This window comes from Canis lupus, chromosome 26 (assembly GCF_011100685.1).
Source record: "Canis lupus familiaris isolate Mischka breed German Shepherd chromosome 26, alternate assembly UU_Cfam_GSD_1.0, whole genome shotgun sequence".
Classification (NCBI taxonomy): Eukaryota; Metazoa; Chordata; class Mammalia; order Carnivora; family Canidae; genus Canis; species Canis lupus.
This window is the reverse complement of record NC_049247.1, coordinates 19557142-19574371: the sequence shown is the minus strand read 5'-3', so window position 1 is coordinate 19574371 and position 17230 is coordinate 19557142. Positions and strand designations below refer to the sequence as shown.

The window sequence follows — 17230 nt, the reverse complement described above, 5'->3', positions numbered from 1 at the left end:
ATCTTTAAAACATGGGGCCGCTGGAGTATGTGGGTGGCTCAGAGTTGAATGTCTGCCTTTGGCTCAGGGTGTGATCCCGGGGTTCCGGGATCAAGTCCCGCATTGGGCTCCCTGTGAGGAGCCTGCTTCTCTCTCTGCTGATGTCTCTCCCTCTCTCTTTGTCTCTCATGAATAAATAAATGAAATCTTAAAAAAAAATGGGGCCCTGGGTGGCTCAGTTGCTTCAAGTGTCTGACTCTTGGTTTCGGCTCAGGTCATGATCTCAGGGTTGTGAGCTCAAGCCCCACGTAGGGCTCTGTGCTGGGTGGGGAGTCTGTTTAAGATTCTCTCTCTCTCTCTCTCTCTCTCTCTCCCCCTGCCTCTCCCCTGCACAGCCTCTCCTGCGTGCACATATTCTCTAAATAAATAAATAAATATTTTTTAAAACATGGGTACTTCCTCCTTCCTTTCTTTCTTCCTTCCTTCATTCATTCCACACATACATGTTGTGTGCCTACTATGCCCTAGGCACTGCACTCAGAGTTCCCTGCCTCTCAGAGCCTCCATTCTGATGGGAGAGGCAGACACTGGGCAATGAGGAGATACTACATGTGACAAGGGATGCGTTGGGAGAGAATAGTGCGGGCCAGGGATCCTTCTATACACATGGCACCAGGGAAGGCCAGGCTGAGAGGTATCATTTGAGCTGAGAGATGAACTGAGAAGAGGAAAGTGAAGAGGGAATATGGAGAACAAACAGCATGTGCCAAGGCCCTGGGGCAGAACCACATGTCATGTATGTTAAGGGAACATTCTGAAGGTCAGAGTGTCTTGAGTGGAGTAAGCATAGGACATGTCCTAGGAGAGAAGGTCAGGCCACACACAGTCCTGTAAACTGTCATATGGATGCTGGATCGGATCCTGAGTGCAGATGGGATTTTATCCTCCAAGAAAAGGTGTGAATCTGACTTCTCTCTAGAGCACAGTAGGTGCTCAGCAAACATTTCTAGAATGAATTAGAAAGCCTGCCGAGGTCCTCGACTACTAACTCCTGCTTGGCAACCGACAGCTTTCCATCGTCTGCCTTACGTGCTCATGGCAGCCTGTGTGGGGCACAGAGCTGACTTCTCTTATTCATTTCACAGATGAGGAAAGTGAGCCTCAGAGAGCTGGCTGTCCAAAGCCACGGACTGGCAGCAGAAAGAGATCCGATTAGGATCTGGGTCTAGCGGGGTGTATTCCTGTTTGGGGGAGTGTGTCCAAGTCCATGTATGCAAATGCAGCTGTGTGCACCCTGGAAGGAGTGGATCCAGCAATGTCGCCAGAGCAGGGTGGCCTTCTGGTGAGTCTCAGTGGGTTGTGACAGGTGAAACAAGCACTCGTGACTACTAGCAGGGGAAAACGCTTGCGTTTGTTATTTATATTCTCAAACACAATGAGAGTCAAGTCCAGATTAGCCTGCTCCGGATTAGCATCGTTCTCACCCAGGGAAGGGATTAACATCATTCTCACTGGTGACGGTGTTTGTTTCGACATACTTTCTCAGGGAGGAGAAACAAAAGGACTACGAAGATCCTTGTCACCCCGCTGGGCCTCTGTTTCCTCTCCCAGGAGAGAAATGCAAGGGGTTAATACACAGAAAAGGTTTAACTCCCTCCTGGACCAGGATCCCCCGGAGAGGCGGCCCCAGCGCCCGCAGTCCTGCGCAGTTCCACCAGGGGGAGCACCGGGTTGCCCGTCGGGCCCCAATAGGGAGGTTTCTGCAAGGAGAACAGGAGTCCCACCGTTCATCAGCCTCCTGTGGACACCTGGCTGGGGGCCCGCCGACGTCTTGGTCCCCGGGAACACCAGTGGCACAACTGAAACAAAATCCAGCTCCACTTTCCATATAGGGAGCCTGCCCCCCCAAAGACCCACCTGTCTCCTCAGCTCCAAGGGATAAATCCACAGGCCAGGGATCAATCCAGATGTTGTAGTTTCCTCACTGTATGCTTGGCTCAGTCACATCCCCTCTCTGTGCCTCAGGCTCAGCATCTCTAAAATGGGCATGTTCCTAGTACCTCAGGATATAGAGAGGTTGCTTCGGCAAAAAGCACCAGGAAATGACAATCAGCAAGCCACAGAAGGCCTCAAGCCTTATCTACAATATGGAAACAATGAATATCCATCTCTTGAGGTTTGTGAGGATTAAATGGGACAGTGGAATAATGCTATCCAGTGAATAATCTTAGCACGATGACTCTCAAGCAGATACTCGATATATACTATGCAGTCATAGTAATAACAGCAAAGTAATAACTTAAAAAGTGACACCTACTACTGTTCATAGTACCCTACACACATTAATTCATCTAACCTCACTGCATTTCTTTTTCTTTTTATGTTTTCTTTTTTTTTTTTTTTTAAGAGAGGCAGAGTATATGAGCAGAGGGAGGGACAGAGAGAGAGAATCCCAGGCAAGCTCCATGCTGAGCACAGAGCCCAATGCAGGGCTCAATCTCACAACCCTGAGATCATGATCCGAGCCAAAATCAAGAGTCAGACACCCAACCAACTGAGCCACCCAGGTGCCCCTAACTTCACTGCATTTCTAATAAGTATGTTCCTTTATTACCCCTATTTTACAGATGGGGATACTGAGGCAGAGATGTTAACCTCTCAAGGTCACATAGCTGCTAAGTAACAGAGTTGAGATTCAAACCCAGGCCATCTGGCTTAAGATATGTGCTCTTTTTTATATGCATATCACATGTCAATTTTACAAATTATTTTCCAGGCAACAAAAGAAAAGCATAAATTAGTCTTCATCAAAACTAAAAAATGCTCGTGCATCAAAGAACATTATCAAGAAAGTGAAAAAACAACCCGCAGATGGGAGAAAATATTTGTAAACCATACAGCCGATAAGGGATTAGTATCCAAAATATATAAGGAACTCCTACAGCCAACTCAACAGCAACCAAAAAGAACAACCCAATTCCAAAATAGCCAAAGGATCCAAACAAACATTTCTCCATAGAAGATACAAGTACATGAAAAGATGCTCACTATCACTAGCCATTATGGAAATGTAAATCAAAATCACAGTGAGATACCACTCCATATCGTTAGGATGGCTGTTATCAAAAACAAAAACCACAAGATGCAAAACAGCAAGTGTTAGTGAGGGTGGGGAGAAATTAGCACACTCGTGCATTACTGGTGAGGACGTACAAGGACTAGTGCAGTTCTGTGGAAAACAGTTTAGCACTTCTTCAGAGAGTTAAAGACAGAACTGCCTTACAATACAGCAATTGCCCTCCTGGGCAGATGCACCCAAAGGGACTCAAAGCTGGGACTCAAACAGATACTTGCACACCCATGTTCACAGCAGCATTACTCACAACAGCCGAGAGGTGGAAACAACCCAATGGCCCATCAACAGAGATGGCTAAACAAAATGTGGACTATAGATACAATGGAATATTATTCTACTTTGAAACGTAAGAAAATTCAGACAGCTGCTACAACAGGGATGAACCCTGAAGACATTGCACGAAGTGAAATAAGCCAGACACAAAAGGGCAAATAGTGTATGGCTCCCTTTATTTGGAGTATCCAGAATAGGCAAACTCACAGAGATATGAAGTAGAACAGAGGGCGCCAGGGGGAGGAGGCGGGATGGGGGGTTAGGGTTCACTGGGGACAGAGTTTCTGTTGGAGGTGATGAGAAAGTTCTGGAAACGGATAGTGGTTATGGCTGCGCAACACCGCGAATGTATCTAATGAAATGAATAACATATGTAAAAAATGGCTAAAATGATAAATTTTGTTAAATATATTTAAGCATAAAAAAGTTTGGGTTTTTTTTTTTTTTTTAAATGGTCTTGCTCAGATGGCTGCAACAGGTTCCTACCTGGTCTCCTAGCTTCGAGCACATCCTCTCCAACCCCCCCAAAATGTCCACTAGGGGCCGCTCGAAGCCTCATCTTCGGCCCTGCGTTAGTAACTGCTCTCTTTCTGCTCCACTTGGCCTCTGGCCCGCCTATCACCAAGCACCTTATTCTGATCCCGATGGGCCTTCTCATCCCTGGCCTGGCCGGCCTTCTCCTGCCTCATCTTCACCGCTCTCCAGGTAACCCTTCCTTGTAGCTCCTGGAAAGCCCCATGTTCTCCTATGCCTCTCCTATGCACATGCTATTCCCTAACCTGACTGCCTTCTTGGCTAATTCTTTCTTCCATTGAGTCCGGCTCTGACATTCTTCTGAATTCCTCCAGATGGTATGAAACTTCCCTCCTCTGTTCTTACCAAAGGAGCCTGAGCTTACTCAAAACCAACATCTTTACAGTGGTCATCATCAAGGCAGTATGACCTGACCCCTGCCAACTCCAGCACTCCTTACTGTCCACTCCAGCACCAATGCCATCATCATCATTAGTAGTAGTATTACTAAACACAACAAGCCCCAGGACCTTTGCACTTGCTCTTCCCTCTGCCTGATACTTTCTCTCTGATTCTTCCACATGGCTGTGTTCCCTCTTCAAGTCTCAGCTCAAATTTCACCTCCTCTGAGAAGCCCTTCCTAATCCCTATTAATAATGAAATAGCCTCCAATCACCCTCTCCCCCAGCCACTTTTGAATCCCAACACCCTATTTATTTTCTTCATAGCACTTGGTACCATCTAAAAGGCTTTCTCTTTTGAGTCTGGTTCTTTGCTTAATGTCTATCTACTCACACTAAAGTATGAGCTCCAGGAGGACAGGAACCGCTTACATCTTGTTCACTGCTCTACTTGAAGAACTAAGAATGGTGCATGACACATAGTAGGTGCTTAATAAATATCTGCTGAATGAATGAATGGGTGAATAAATGAATGACTAGTATTTATCATCCTGGGTTATTTAATTACTTGTTTATAGTCTATGAAAGGGAGCAATTTGATGACAGAAATTAACTTATTCATCTTTATATCCTTAGAGCTTTGTATATATAAACAACTGGATAGAGGATGGATGGATGGGTAGGTGTATAGATGAGTAGGTGTATAGATGAGTAGGTAGATGGATGGATGGATGGATGAATGGGTGGATAGATGGATGGATGGATGGATGGATGGATAATGGATGGATGGATGGATGGATGGATGGAAAGCAGACAGTTGGGTGAGTGATAGCTAGGTAAATATATGAATGCAAAATACCTCCAATACAAAATCTCAGGCATAATTGAGCACTTGCATTTGAGACCTAGGAATCTAAAACCTTCTGGTCTGGTTGGTTTTCTGGAACTCTAATCAGCTGAGACATAACTTACTCAGCCTTCTCAAGCCCTTTCAACCTAGCAGGGACAGACAAGAAATAATTAACAAATGGAATTAGCCACAAGTCAGGATTCCTGAGCCTCCTAAGAGCACAGGGCATCAGGGAGTTTCTCACCACTCAGGCCCCACACTCACACTTCTAAAGCTGGCATATCATCCTGACTGGCCCAGGCGGGAAGGGTGACTCCAGCCTCTGAACCAGTTACCACCCATCCTGTCTCTTCTGCCTCAGCCTTTCTTCCCTTCCCTGAGCCCTACTCCCCAGCAGAATGGAGACCTTGGAGGACAGAATTGTGCCTTCCCATCCCAGAGGCCCAATGCCCAGCATACATCCCACATCATGGCATGGAGACACTGGGCAGATTTTCTCTCTTATCTTGAATCCTGGTTTGGAGGCCAAGGCTTCCTGGACAAGGACCTGAGAATCCCCCCCACCTCTTTTTTTTTCAGACTAAACAACGCTGTTTGTTGAAAGATCAATGGCCATATCCAACTTGGCCACCTTCCATGATGGAGGCCAGAAGTCTTGAGCATTGACTATTCCAGACTCTCTTGCTGCTAACAGTGACCATGTGACCTAGTTCCTACCCATGGCATGTAAGTGAAAGTCTTCTGGAGGGCACTCTGGGGAAAGCTCTTACTTTCTTGTAGACTGTGAGCATGGCCCTTCTGGCTTCCCACTTCTTCTTGCCAGACAGTGGATTTAATTCTTGGAAAAGTGGCAGCCATCTTGGGACCATGAGGCACAAAGCATGAGGGAAAGCCCAAGAGACTCTCAGAGATGCTGAGCTAAGCCAACAGCTGCCCACCTCTGAACATTTTGCTGTGTGTGATCAATTAGCCCTTTTAATTAAGCCAGTGAGCCACGTTCCTGAGATATTCAATTCAAATGACAGTAACACAGGCCCAACATCAAACATGGGAATGTCAAGCAACACATTATAGGGGGAAGAGTCCATATCCTGGACAAATAAAAAACCATAAAACCTTTATTCACAGCTTGTTCTTAAAGCACGATCTTTGATGAGTTATTTCTAGCAGTTTATATATGCTCTTTCATTTTGCTTTTTTCCCTTCCCGCTTGAATGTCTAGTCAACCGAATGAAATGCCAAGACAGTTATCTAACCAAGACCAACAGTGTATCCACTGGGGGCCACTGCACAAATCCCCTCTTATTTCAAGTTTACTGCATTCACAAGTCTTGGCATCAGGATCCCAAATGGTTTTTCCCTCTATTCTCCAATCATAAGCAAGTAAATCGGGTTCAAGTGCTTTCAAACCTTCAGTACTGCTCATGCAGATCCCTGTACTAAGATGGCGGCATGATGGCAGAGCTGCCAGGAGGTGGTGCCACCCTTCAAAAACAAATATCACAGTTTCCTCAGCAAGAAGTTTAGGAAACACCTGAACTGTGCATTAAAACACACACACCGGGGGTGCCCAGCAATGACGCATCAACGTTCATAAGACTCCAGGGCTTTGGATTACATTCATTGCATAGAACAGTTTCACGCCCTTGAACCTATGCCCAAGCTGTTCCCTCCACAGGGGCAAAACCAGCTCTTCCCAGACCACACCCATCTGACAAACACCTGTTCATCCTTCAAGACTTCAAACTTTAAACAACTGTCCCTCCTCTGTGAGAGGCTTTGAACCTTTAACAAATTAAATGAAAGATTGCTGGTAAAGCACATGACACAGTGCCTGGCACACAGTAAGCGCTCAAATGAATAGGAGCTCTTAGAACCTACTGCAATTCTTTATCTACCCCCTCATTTATCTATCTTATTTATAACGTAGCCCAATGCCAGCACAGCACCAAGGACATGCAGATAAATATTTGCCCAAAGAAAGACGGAGGACCTCCCCAACACTCCACCTCAGCCAAACTGGTCTATTCAGTGATTCCCCAAACATGCCTCTTACCATCACCCCACCCCCATACCTTTTCATATGCTCTTCCTCCTTCCTGAGTACCCTTCCTCTCCTCTGCCTCCACCTAACTAGGCCCTCTGAGACCATCTTCAGGGACCTGTGGACTGTAACCCCAGGGGGGCTGGGAGGATCTCCAGGACCACCCCCCCGCTCCACTGGCACACAGTGGGCCCATAAGAGATTGACCCCAGCCCTAAATGAGCCAGCAAATGCTGGCCAAGGGTTTGGAGATTTGGGAGAACATTCTCAAGGTTAGCAGAGGCCCGCCACCTGCCCAGTTACAGGGAACCCCCAACAGCTGGTGAATCTGTACCTGTGGTCATGGGAGGGGCCTCTGTGGCAACCTGCGACCTAAGGCCACAGTCCAGAACTGAGTCACTGTGCTTTATGATCCCTGTGTGAGTGCAGACCAAAGGCTCACTTTATGGGGAGAGGAGGGTGTGCCCATCCACAGATAGGTGAGGGGCAAGGCCCAGCACAGGGCTCAGAGTTGCCACAAGGACCCAAAGTCTACTAACATGGGGGAGAGGTGGTGGGGAGGGGAAAGCAGGGAGCACTGGCCAGGGAGTCAGAAAGGTGGTCTGCAGTCCCAGCCCTGTCCCGATTGCTACTGAACTCTCCTTGGACCAAGACAACTCCCCTTGCTCGGCCCTAGAAAAACTTCTAAGATCGGAGGCGCGGGCAGCCCAGGTGGCTCAGAGTTTGAGCATCTGCCTTCAGCCCAGGGCCTGATCCTGGAGACCCACGATCGAGTCCCACGTCGGGCTCCCTGCATGGAGCCTGCTTCTCCCTCTGCCTGTGTCTCTGCCTCTCTCTCTCTGTGTCTCTCATGAATAAATAAATGAAATCTTTAAAAAAAAAAAAAAAAAAAAGATCAGAGGCACTTCCCTGTTCTACCGAGCAGCTCTGAAGAGAACACAGAAGAAAAAGAAATCAACAGCAAATAATCAACGCCAATACAGTAACAGCAGGTAACATTTATCAGGCTGTGACCCTTCACCTGGCATTGTGCTAGGTACTCTATAAACATCGTCCTGTCCCAGCTTCAACCTGGGAGAGGTCCTTCATGGCTTCTGAGCCTCAGTTTATCCGTCTGTAAAATGGAGATAAGACTAGTTTCCACACCATGCAGTAAGCATCGTAAGCTATTGGGCATTATTATTACTATGATTCCTAGGATTTTACAGAGGAGAAAAGAGAGACCCCGAGTGGTCAACTCACTTGCTCACTGCCTCTATCCAGTGCCAGGGCCACACTGGCCTGACCCCTGCTCAGGGTCTGACCAGACTATGGGCCAGCCAGGTGTGGGCAGGACTATGCAAATCAGCAGGGCATCAGTCCTGGCAAGGCCCAGGCACCCCTCAGAGGGCGGCGGTGGCAGAAAGCGGGCGGCTAACTTTGGAGGCCAAACAAATAACACATTCTCACCCCCAGGCCCGAGGTTGTCTTGCTTCACTGTGAGCTGACGTGCTGAGCGCCGTAGAGCTGGAGAGGGGCCAGCCGGGCTGGCAGCCAGCCAAAGACACAGTCCCGTGGCAGAAAGGGCCCAGGTCCGAGGCTGGAAGCAGATGAGGCCGTGTTTCCATTCCAGCTTCCCTGCTGTGCAAACTGTGTGGCCTTGGGCAAGTGGCTTAACCTCTCTGAGCCTCAGCTTCCTCCTCTACAACATAGGATTCATACTCCCTAACACAAGGAGTGGAGCAGGGATGGACAAGTCCTGAGACACAGCCTCAAAAGACGGAGCTGAGTCTGCACCTAAGCCAGCAGCACAAAAGTCATTATCAAGAGTGACAGGAACAGCAGATGATGTTTTATGGGAGAACCCCTCAAGCACGTCAGGAAGCACACTGTGCAGGCCTGACCAGCTTACTGAGGAGGAGGGGCGACCAGCAGGGCCAAGAGCTCAGGACCCCAGTCCTTACCTGAAGGGTCCCTGTGACTGAGTCAGGCCTTCTCTCTAGGCCTTGAAGAGGAGGAAGGGGGAGACAAGAGGATATGCTCTCACGGCAGCCCCACATCCACTGATGCTTTCCTCTTCTGAGTGCTGAGCAAGGTCATTTCCTGCTCACAGAAGTGCTCTTGAGGCCAGACAGGACCAGCCTCATTTTGCAGGAGAAAAAATAGAGGTTCACTGAGGTCCATCAGATCAGTTGCCCACAGTCACACAGTGGCAGAGCCGGAATTGGAAGCCACTGCTCAGCCTCCAGAGCCCAAGGCTGAGGTCCCCGGAATGAGGCATTTGGAGCCAGAGGCATTTGGAGCCATCGGAATGTGAGCTGGACACCACCACCTCCTGGTGGCCACTCCCTGGAATTGCAGGTGTGAGTCTTCAAAGCAGGGAAATGAGGTCTGAGGGCCCCCTCACCCTTCCCACCTGTATCAGAGAAGAGGAACTCAAGCAGACAGCAATGGGGCAGGGACCTCGGGCAGCCACAAGGAGAGAGCCAAGGTGAGCCACCTGGGGATCCAGGGACAAAGGCTCCTCAATGACAGACAGTGGGCCACCAGGGGGATGCCAGCAAGCAGAGACTATAAAAAGACAGGCCTTCAATGCTTTTCTCTCTACAACCTCTGTCTTCACATACACACACAAAAGGTCAAGTACAATCAGATAAATTGAGTCGGTGCCACCGGAGAGGCAATGAGAAAAGAGTAAGGAAGAAATTGGTGGAAGGGAATGTTTAACAAAAAAACAGGCAGGTTTCAAATGTGTGTACATCTGCAGCTGGGATCTGAGCACCCGAGGAGGCTTTCCGGGGCTGCTCAGCAAAAGGTTATGAGGTCTGTATTCCTGCTCTGGCTCTGCGGCCCCCAGCCTTGCTGTCAGCCCTGCAAGCCCTGGTATAGATGTTCCCCCATCAAGAACCCTGCCAGGGTATCTTCTTCACCCCGTGTTGCAGAGAAGCAAACTGAGTTTCAGGAAAGTGAAGTTTCTTGCCCATGACCAAAAGGCCAGAAGGGATAAAACCTAGGATTTAAATACTAGAGGATCCCATGTCTCCAAAAGAGACCAGGCACAAATACCCTTGACATGCATGGACCTTGTGATCCAGATGACCTCATGAGTAGAACTGGGGTTGCCTCATTAAAGAAACCCCTATTGTAGATGCTGCACATGGGGTCTGGGGCCCTAACGGGACTTCCTGAGCAAGTGTAGAACTCAGCCGATTTCCAAATATCATGGAACATCAGTCAACAAAGATAGATAGATAGATAGATAGATAGATAGATAGATAGATAGATAGAAAGAAAGAAAGAAAGAAAGAAAGAAAGAAAGAAAGAAAGAAAGAAAGAAAAATGGAAAAGAAAATCCCAGGAAATGGGAGGTGGCAATGTCTGGGGAGATGCCCCAGCATCCTGCTGCGTCACTGACCCACTTCCTTTCATAAGTGAGGAAATGGACTCAGAGAGGGCAAGTGCTGCCCCAAAAAAGCACAGCTCAGTGGGAGCCAAAGAGAGATTCAAAAACAAGGATAGGGCAGCCCAGGTGGCTCAGTGGTTGAGCATCTGCCTTCAGCCCAGGGTCTGATCTTGGAGTCCTGGGATCGAGTCCCACATCGGGCTCCCTGCATGGAGCCTGCTTCTCCCTCTGCCTGTGTCTCTGCCTCTCTCTCTCTCTCTCTCTCTCAAGAATAAATAAATGAAATATTTTTTTTAAAAAAGGATAATAATAATAGTAATGGTAACAATAACACTCATTGAAGCATTTGCTGTGTACCTAGGACCATGCTGAACACTTGCTGCATTATCTTCTCTGAGCCCCACAGCAGCCCTGTGATGTACATGCTTTCATTATCCCCATTTCACAGATGAAGAGACTGAGGCCAAACTCCTGTCTGCACACAAAGCTAGGATCTGAGCCCTGGTGATCTGGCTCCAGGACACGCTTAGTTAAATTAACTCATCGGCGCAAAAGAAACAGAAATCAAGATCCTGTTTTCTAGGCAAAGAAACCAAAGCACAAAGAAGTAAGTTGCTAAAAGAGACTGCGAAGAGCGGTATTGGGATTCGAACCCAGAACTTTCAGAGCCCACGGCATGTTCTCTTATTTGTTCTACACCAGGCAGCTAGGGTTACCACTCTGCATTGGGCTGGAAACCCGAGAGGAGAGAAGGCTTCCTGGCAGAGCCACCAAACACCCTCTACATCGAAAACCGCTAGCCAGCCAGTCCAGCAACACCAGCTCCCTGGACAGGCACCTGTCCCACTTCGGCCCCCTCAGGCTCCTGGGCCAGCCTCGACGGTCCATAGGACCACATTCCCAGTAAGGTCTGATGCCCAGCACCCCTGCACAAGTTCCAGTCGGGCCATGCCAGCACCACTCACCACAAAGGGCCCGCTCCTCTTGTCCTTGCAGAAACTGTGGCTTCTCCGGGTGCCCGAGGCTACAGGGGACACCTGCCAGAGTGGCTGCTCCTTGTCCTGCAGGGCATCCTCCTTCTCCAGGTCCTGAGCCAGCACCTGAGGGACAGAACACAAGCAAAGGACTTTACTGGGGCTTTCCATTTACAGGAAGAACATGTCACAGCGAGAGAGTCCATTCCTAAAATGGACTAAAATGTACCTAAAAGCGCAAAAAGAAAACTAAAGCGCCAGAAACCCCACCCCACGACAGTCTACCTTAATGATGGGAGGTGGTAAGTGGGGTCTGGGTTCAGCCCAGCCTCAGACACTAAATAACTGTGTGGCCTTAGGTTAGTGCCTTAGCCTCTCTGCATCTGGACCATGTGGGAAAAGACTCCTAATAACAGCAGTCAGCTTCTAGGCTTTGGGGAGAACCCAGTGAGGAGCAGTGTATGGAAAGTGTGTGACATCATGCTGTCACCAGAGAGCGATGCGCACAGGTCCTGGGCACCTGGCTTCAGGCTCATCTCCCCCATGCCCGGTAGGTAAGTAGGAAGTCCTCCATAAATGTCAGCCAGCCTCATTACTGCCACTAGTAACTTTTGGTGACTTCCCCCAAACACACATACACAGAAGCACAGATACAGGGAGAAATGATGTATGAACGGGCAGTACTAGATAAACCTAGTCTGAATCAGGCAGGGTTTTCTTCCAGCCAGTTATATATAGGGGATAGATTCACAGGCCAGTAAATATGGGACTCCAGAATTTGTGGTTCACGTGTTTCACACTTTTCCTGCACAAATGGGAAAAAAAAAAAAGGCCCAGAGAGGGAAGGGGAAGGCATCTCCTTAAGAACACACAGCATGAGTAAAGAGAAAGGCTGGATTCTGGATCCCTTGCCTCACAGACTTTTTTTTTTTTTTTTTTTTTTTGATACCTTATGAGACATCAAGTCCTCCCTGGCTGTTCTTTCTTAGCCTCCATGCATCACAGAGGGACTTCTACTCATCCAGGGCCAGCCCCAGAGCCTTCTCCTTTCCTGTTCCATCACTCCCTCAGGGATCTCTCATAACATCACCTGGCTTTACATAAATCCCATCTGCGCACAGGCAACTCCCAATTTTGTCTGTGTCAGGACCCCTGACTCGCAGGGCCCCACTGCTCACTCCACATCTCCCTGTACTGCTCACACTCATCACAGGCCTCTCCATTCCTTCCCCCAAAAACTGTTCCCCCACCCTGCCCATCACCCAGCTGTGCCAGCCAAGACCCTCAGGTTGGCCTCTGTCCTTTGGCTTCTCCCAATCTCATCAACAAAGCTGAGACTCTGCCTTCGAAACATGCTGCAAACCTCACAGCATAAACCAAAATCAACTCAAAATAGATCAAAGGCCTTAAGGCCAGAGCGAAGGCTAGAAAACTCTCAGAAGAAAATATAGGTGTAAATGTTCATGACCCTGGATTAGGAAGCAGTTTCTCTGATATGGCATCAAAAGCACAAGTGACCAGAGAAAAATAAATTGGAGTTCATCAAAATGAAAAACTTCTTTGCTTCAAAGGATACCACTGAGAAAGCAAAAAACACAACTCACAGAATGGGAGGAAATTTCTGCAAATTCTATGTCTGCTAAGGCACTTGTGTCCAGAATATACAAAGAGTAATTACAACTCAATAATAAAAAAGAACAATAACCCAGTTAAGAATAGACAAAGGATCTGAACAAAGAAGGAACACACATGGTCAAACAGGCACATGAAAAGATGTGCCATGGAAAACACAAGTCAAAACCACAATGAGAGACCTTCATACACAGTAGGATGGCTAGAATCAAAAGGACAGATGAGCATTGGCAAGGATGTACGGAAATCAGCCCTCATGCACTGCTGGTGGAATGGAATGTACAATGGTGCAATTGCCTTGGAAATCAGTGGCTCCCTTATACTCTGTGCCCCCTCTTCCGAACCATGCCAACTGGCACCCTTCCAGCATCCATAGGACTGGCTCATTCCCACCACAGCCAACACTCAAGTGGTATTTTTCAGGTCCCCTCCCCAGGTGACCTTCCCCTGACCATCCTCTTAGAGTCAGCTCCCTATCACCTCTTCTTTTATCTCCCCGGAACTTAGTACTCTCGCTCACTTAAGGTTTGTCCCCCTAGACTGAAGCCATCTGCTGGAACATCCTGTGATTATGGAGATGTTCTCTATCTGGACTATACAATACAGTTGCCATGAGCCACCCCTGACTTTTGAGCACTTGAATGTGGCTACCAGGACTGAGGTACTGAACTTTTTTTTAAAAGATATTATTTAATTATTCATAACAGACACACAGAGAGAGGCAGAGACATAGGCAGAGGGAGAAGCAGGCTTCCTGTGGGGAACCTGACGCAGGACTCAATCCCAGGACCCTGGGATTATACCCTGAGCCAAAGGCAGATGCTCAACCACTAAGTCACCCAGAACTTTTAATCTTATTTAACTTTAACTAATTTACATTGAAAGAACCACATGTGGTTGCCTTATTGCATGGCACATCCTGATACAGTGGGCTGGTACCTCCCAGCAGCCCCGGGGCCTAGAACAGGGCCTGGCACTGGGTTAGCCCATTTATTAAATGTAGTAAATGAACAGAGGTCTGGAGGTTCCCTCAAACCTCTTTCACATCAGGCCCTGGGCCAGGGGCTTGACCACACATTACTTCACCATAAATCTACAACAAGCCATGACGTAGACAGAACTCACATTCCAGATGAAGAAATTGAGGCTCACAGAGGTCTGGCAAGATGCTTGAGATCACACAGCTAATAAGTCACAAAGCTAGGGCCCGATCCTAGGTCTGCCCAATAGGCAGTCCAGCGCAGCTCCCGAGGAGAAATTGAATCGTAAGTGTACAAATGGTTCACCTTCCTAGTAAAGAACTCCAACAACTCCATGAGAAAAGGACCAAGGACCATGTTCCAAAAGAACAGTGGGCAAAACATAAGCAAGCAGGGGGTGGGAAGGAAAAACAAAAAGCCTCACTTGTCACTCAGGTGACAAGATGAGGGGCACTCGTCTGGAGCATCACATCCAGAAGTCTGGTAATGCACCTGGCTGCTCAGGCCGAGGGGAGACGGGTCCCTGTCACTGCCGGTGAGGATTTAACCAGGTGCGGCCCCCGGCGCAGGGCACTCTGGTGTGACCCCTGCAAAATTACAACCACGCTCCCTTTAGACTCTCGCCATTCTAAGTACACAGGCAAACCCTGCCCGAGTGCAAAATGACATCTGAATGTGGTCTGTCATTAGCACAAGATCAGGAATATTCACCCCTCTCTAACCATACAGCAGTCAAAACGGATGAGGAATCTGAAAGCTCTCAGACTCACAACATATAGGAAAAAAAGGCAAGTGCCAAATCTAACAAAGGTGGGCCCCACCCCAGGGATTCCAACCAACTGGTTGGGGTGAGACCCTGCAGGGCTCTCTTTTTGGGTTGCCTGGATTACTCCCACATGCAACCAAAGTTTCAACCCCCTGCAGAGGATGCTCTCTTTGATGGAAAAGAGAGGCAAGAATAAGAATGTGTGTTCCTATTTGCTTGTATTTTCAGAAAGAAACTCTATGCATTTGGGCCAGAAAAGAAGCTAAGTGGTCACAGGATGGGAGGAATGCCGATGATGGCAAGGGAGGTAGAGGGAGGTACAGGCTGCCTCCCATGCCTTTAAGTATTATTGGATCCTCTTGAGAATGTTCTCTCTTTTGAAATTCAAATAAATCATTTGATTAAATAGAATACTGCAGTCGGGACTGGGACAAAGTTTCGAAAAATGTTTCTTAAGTGAAAAAGAAAAAGAAAGAGGAGGAGGGAGGGAGGGCAGGGGGATCACTTTAAGTATGATCGCACCCCATGTGGGGTGCATGAGAAACGCTGGCTGTGCATCAAGAAAGCCTCACCCATAGGAGCAAACATGCACCAAGATGCTTGCTAAAGCTGTTTCCAATACAAAAACCCTAACCAACCCAAATGTCCATCAACAAGTGGCTGGATATGGGGGATCCCTGGGTGGCTCAGTGATTTAGTGCCTGCCTTTGGCCCAGGGCGTGATCCTGGAGTCCCGGGATCGAGTCCCACATCAGGCTCCCTGTATGGAGCCTGCTTCTCCCTCTGCCTGTGTCTCTGCCTCTCTCTCTGTGTCTCTCATGAATAAATAAATAAAATCTTAAAAAAAAAAAAAAAGGTTTAAAAAGGTTTAAACCGGGTAAAAAAGGTTTGGGCTCAGTCACTTAATAAAATACTTTGCGACCACTAAAAATGACAAGGTGATTATCTACACACTGTTCTTTTTATTGTTAATTTTTTTAAAGAATTTATTTATTTATTCATGAGAGACACACAAAGAGAAGCAGGCTCCCCACGGGGAGCCTGATGGAAGATTCAATCCCAGGACCCCAAGATCATGACCTGAGCCAAAGGCAGATATTCAACTGCTGAGCCAACCAGGGGTCCCTTATTGTTATTTTTTTTAAGCAAGTTGTAAGATTTTTTTGTAGAATATTACCATGTTTCCATTAGACAGCATGTTATTGGCCTGTGTCTGTATCTGGTTGGGTTTCTTTGCCTACAGAGCTATACACATTAGGGACTGGATGATTCTCACTTCTGGTAGCAAGCATCCCTGCCTCCACCCACTAGATGCGGGGAGAAAACTCTTCCCTAGTGGTGACAACAGAAAAATGTCTCACACTTCACCAAAGGTACCCTAGAGGGCAAAACTACCTGTGGTTGAGAACCCCTGATGGGCTGGGAGGCTGTACACCCAGACTCATCATTTAGGGGAGCCTCACATTCTAAACGCTATGCTTCCATAACACGTTCACTTTCACACAGTGTTCACTATTCTTGCAGTTAGGAAAATATAATTACAAATAAAGACATATATGGGGCACCTGGATGGCTCAGGGGTTGAGTGTCTGCCTTCGGCTCCAGTCATGATCCTGGGGTCCTGGAATGGAGTCCCACATCGGGCTCCCTGCAGGGATCCTGCTTCTCCCTCTGCCTATGTTTCTGCCTTTCTCTGTGTCTCTCATGGACAAATAAATAAAATCTTTAAAAAACCAACAACAACAAAGATATACGTGATGGACAAGCTACTCTGTGGTATAGGAAAGCCCCAAAGATATCAAAAACTAATAGTGGCTGCATCTGTGGGATAGGAATGGAGAGAGGTTTGGGGGTACACTTTTTTAATCCACTCTTGTGAGCCCTGAATTTTTAACAACCAACATTTTGTACTTCTGTATGGCTTTTATTTATTTTTTCAAGATCTAGAACCAAAGCTGGTTGGACAGGAGAGAAGGGAAACAAGGAGCCAGTCCAAGGCTTCCCAATCCCTCGGTGAGAAAACAGATCCCCTGACAACGAGCACTCCTGGGGCGAGCACACCCCGGGCCAGCATCCAAGGCCAGGCTGGGGGCCCCTTCCATGCCGCCCTGACTCTCCCGCTGCCAGCAGGCCCCTGAGCAAGGCGCTGGTGGATAGATTCAGTGTCACATTTCCTTGTCCTCTCCCCTCTCCCTGCTGTTCCCACAAGAACAGCCTCGTGAGCCCCTCCTGGGGCAGCGCATGGGCAAACCCACAGTCTGGCCCTGCACTCCTACGCACTGGGTGCTCGATCCACGCTG

General features: G+C 48.0%; 1 protein-coding gene across 1 annotated transcript in view; it reads right to left on the bottom strand.

Annotated features, from left to right (window-relative positions):
* Window positions 1-17230, bottom strand: part of KIAA1671 (uncharacterized protein KIAA1671 homolog) — a 201934-nt gene that overhangs the window by 114188 nt on the left and 70516 nt on the right. Inside the window, 1 exon segment of the mRNA XM_038575480.1 lies at window positions 11544-11678. Within this exon segment, the coding sequence (XP_038431408.1) occupies window positions 11544-11678 (135 nt within the window).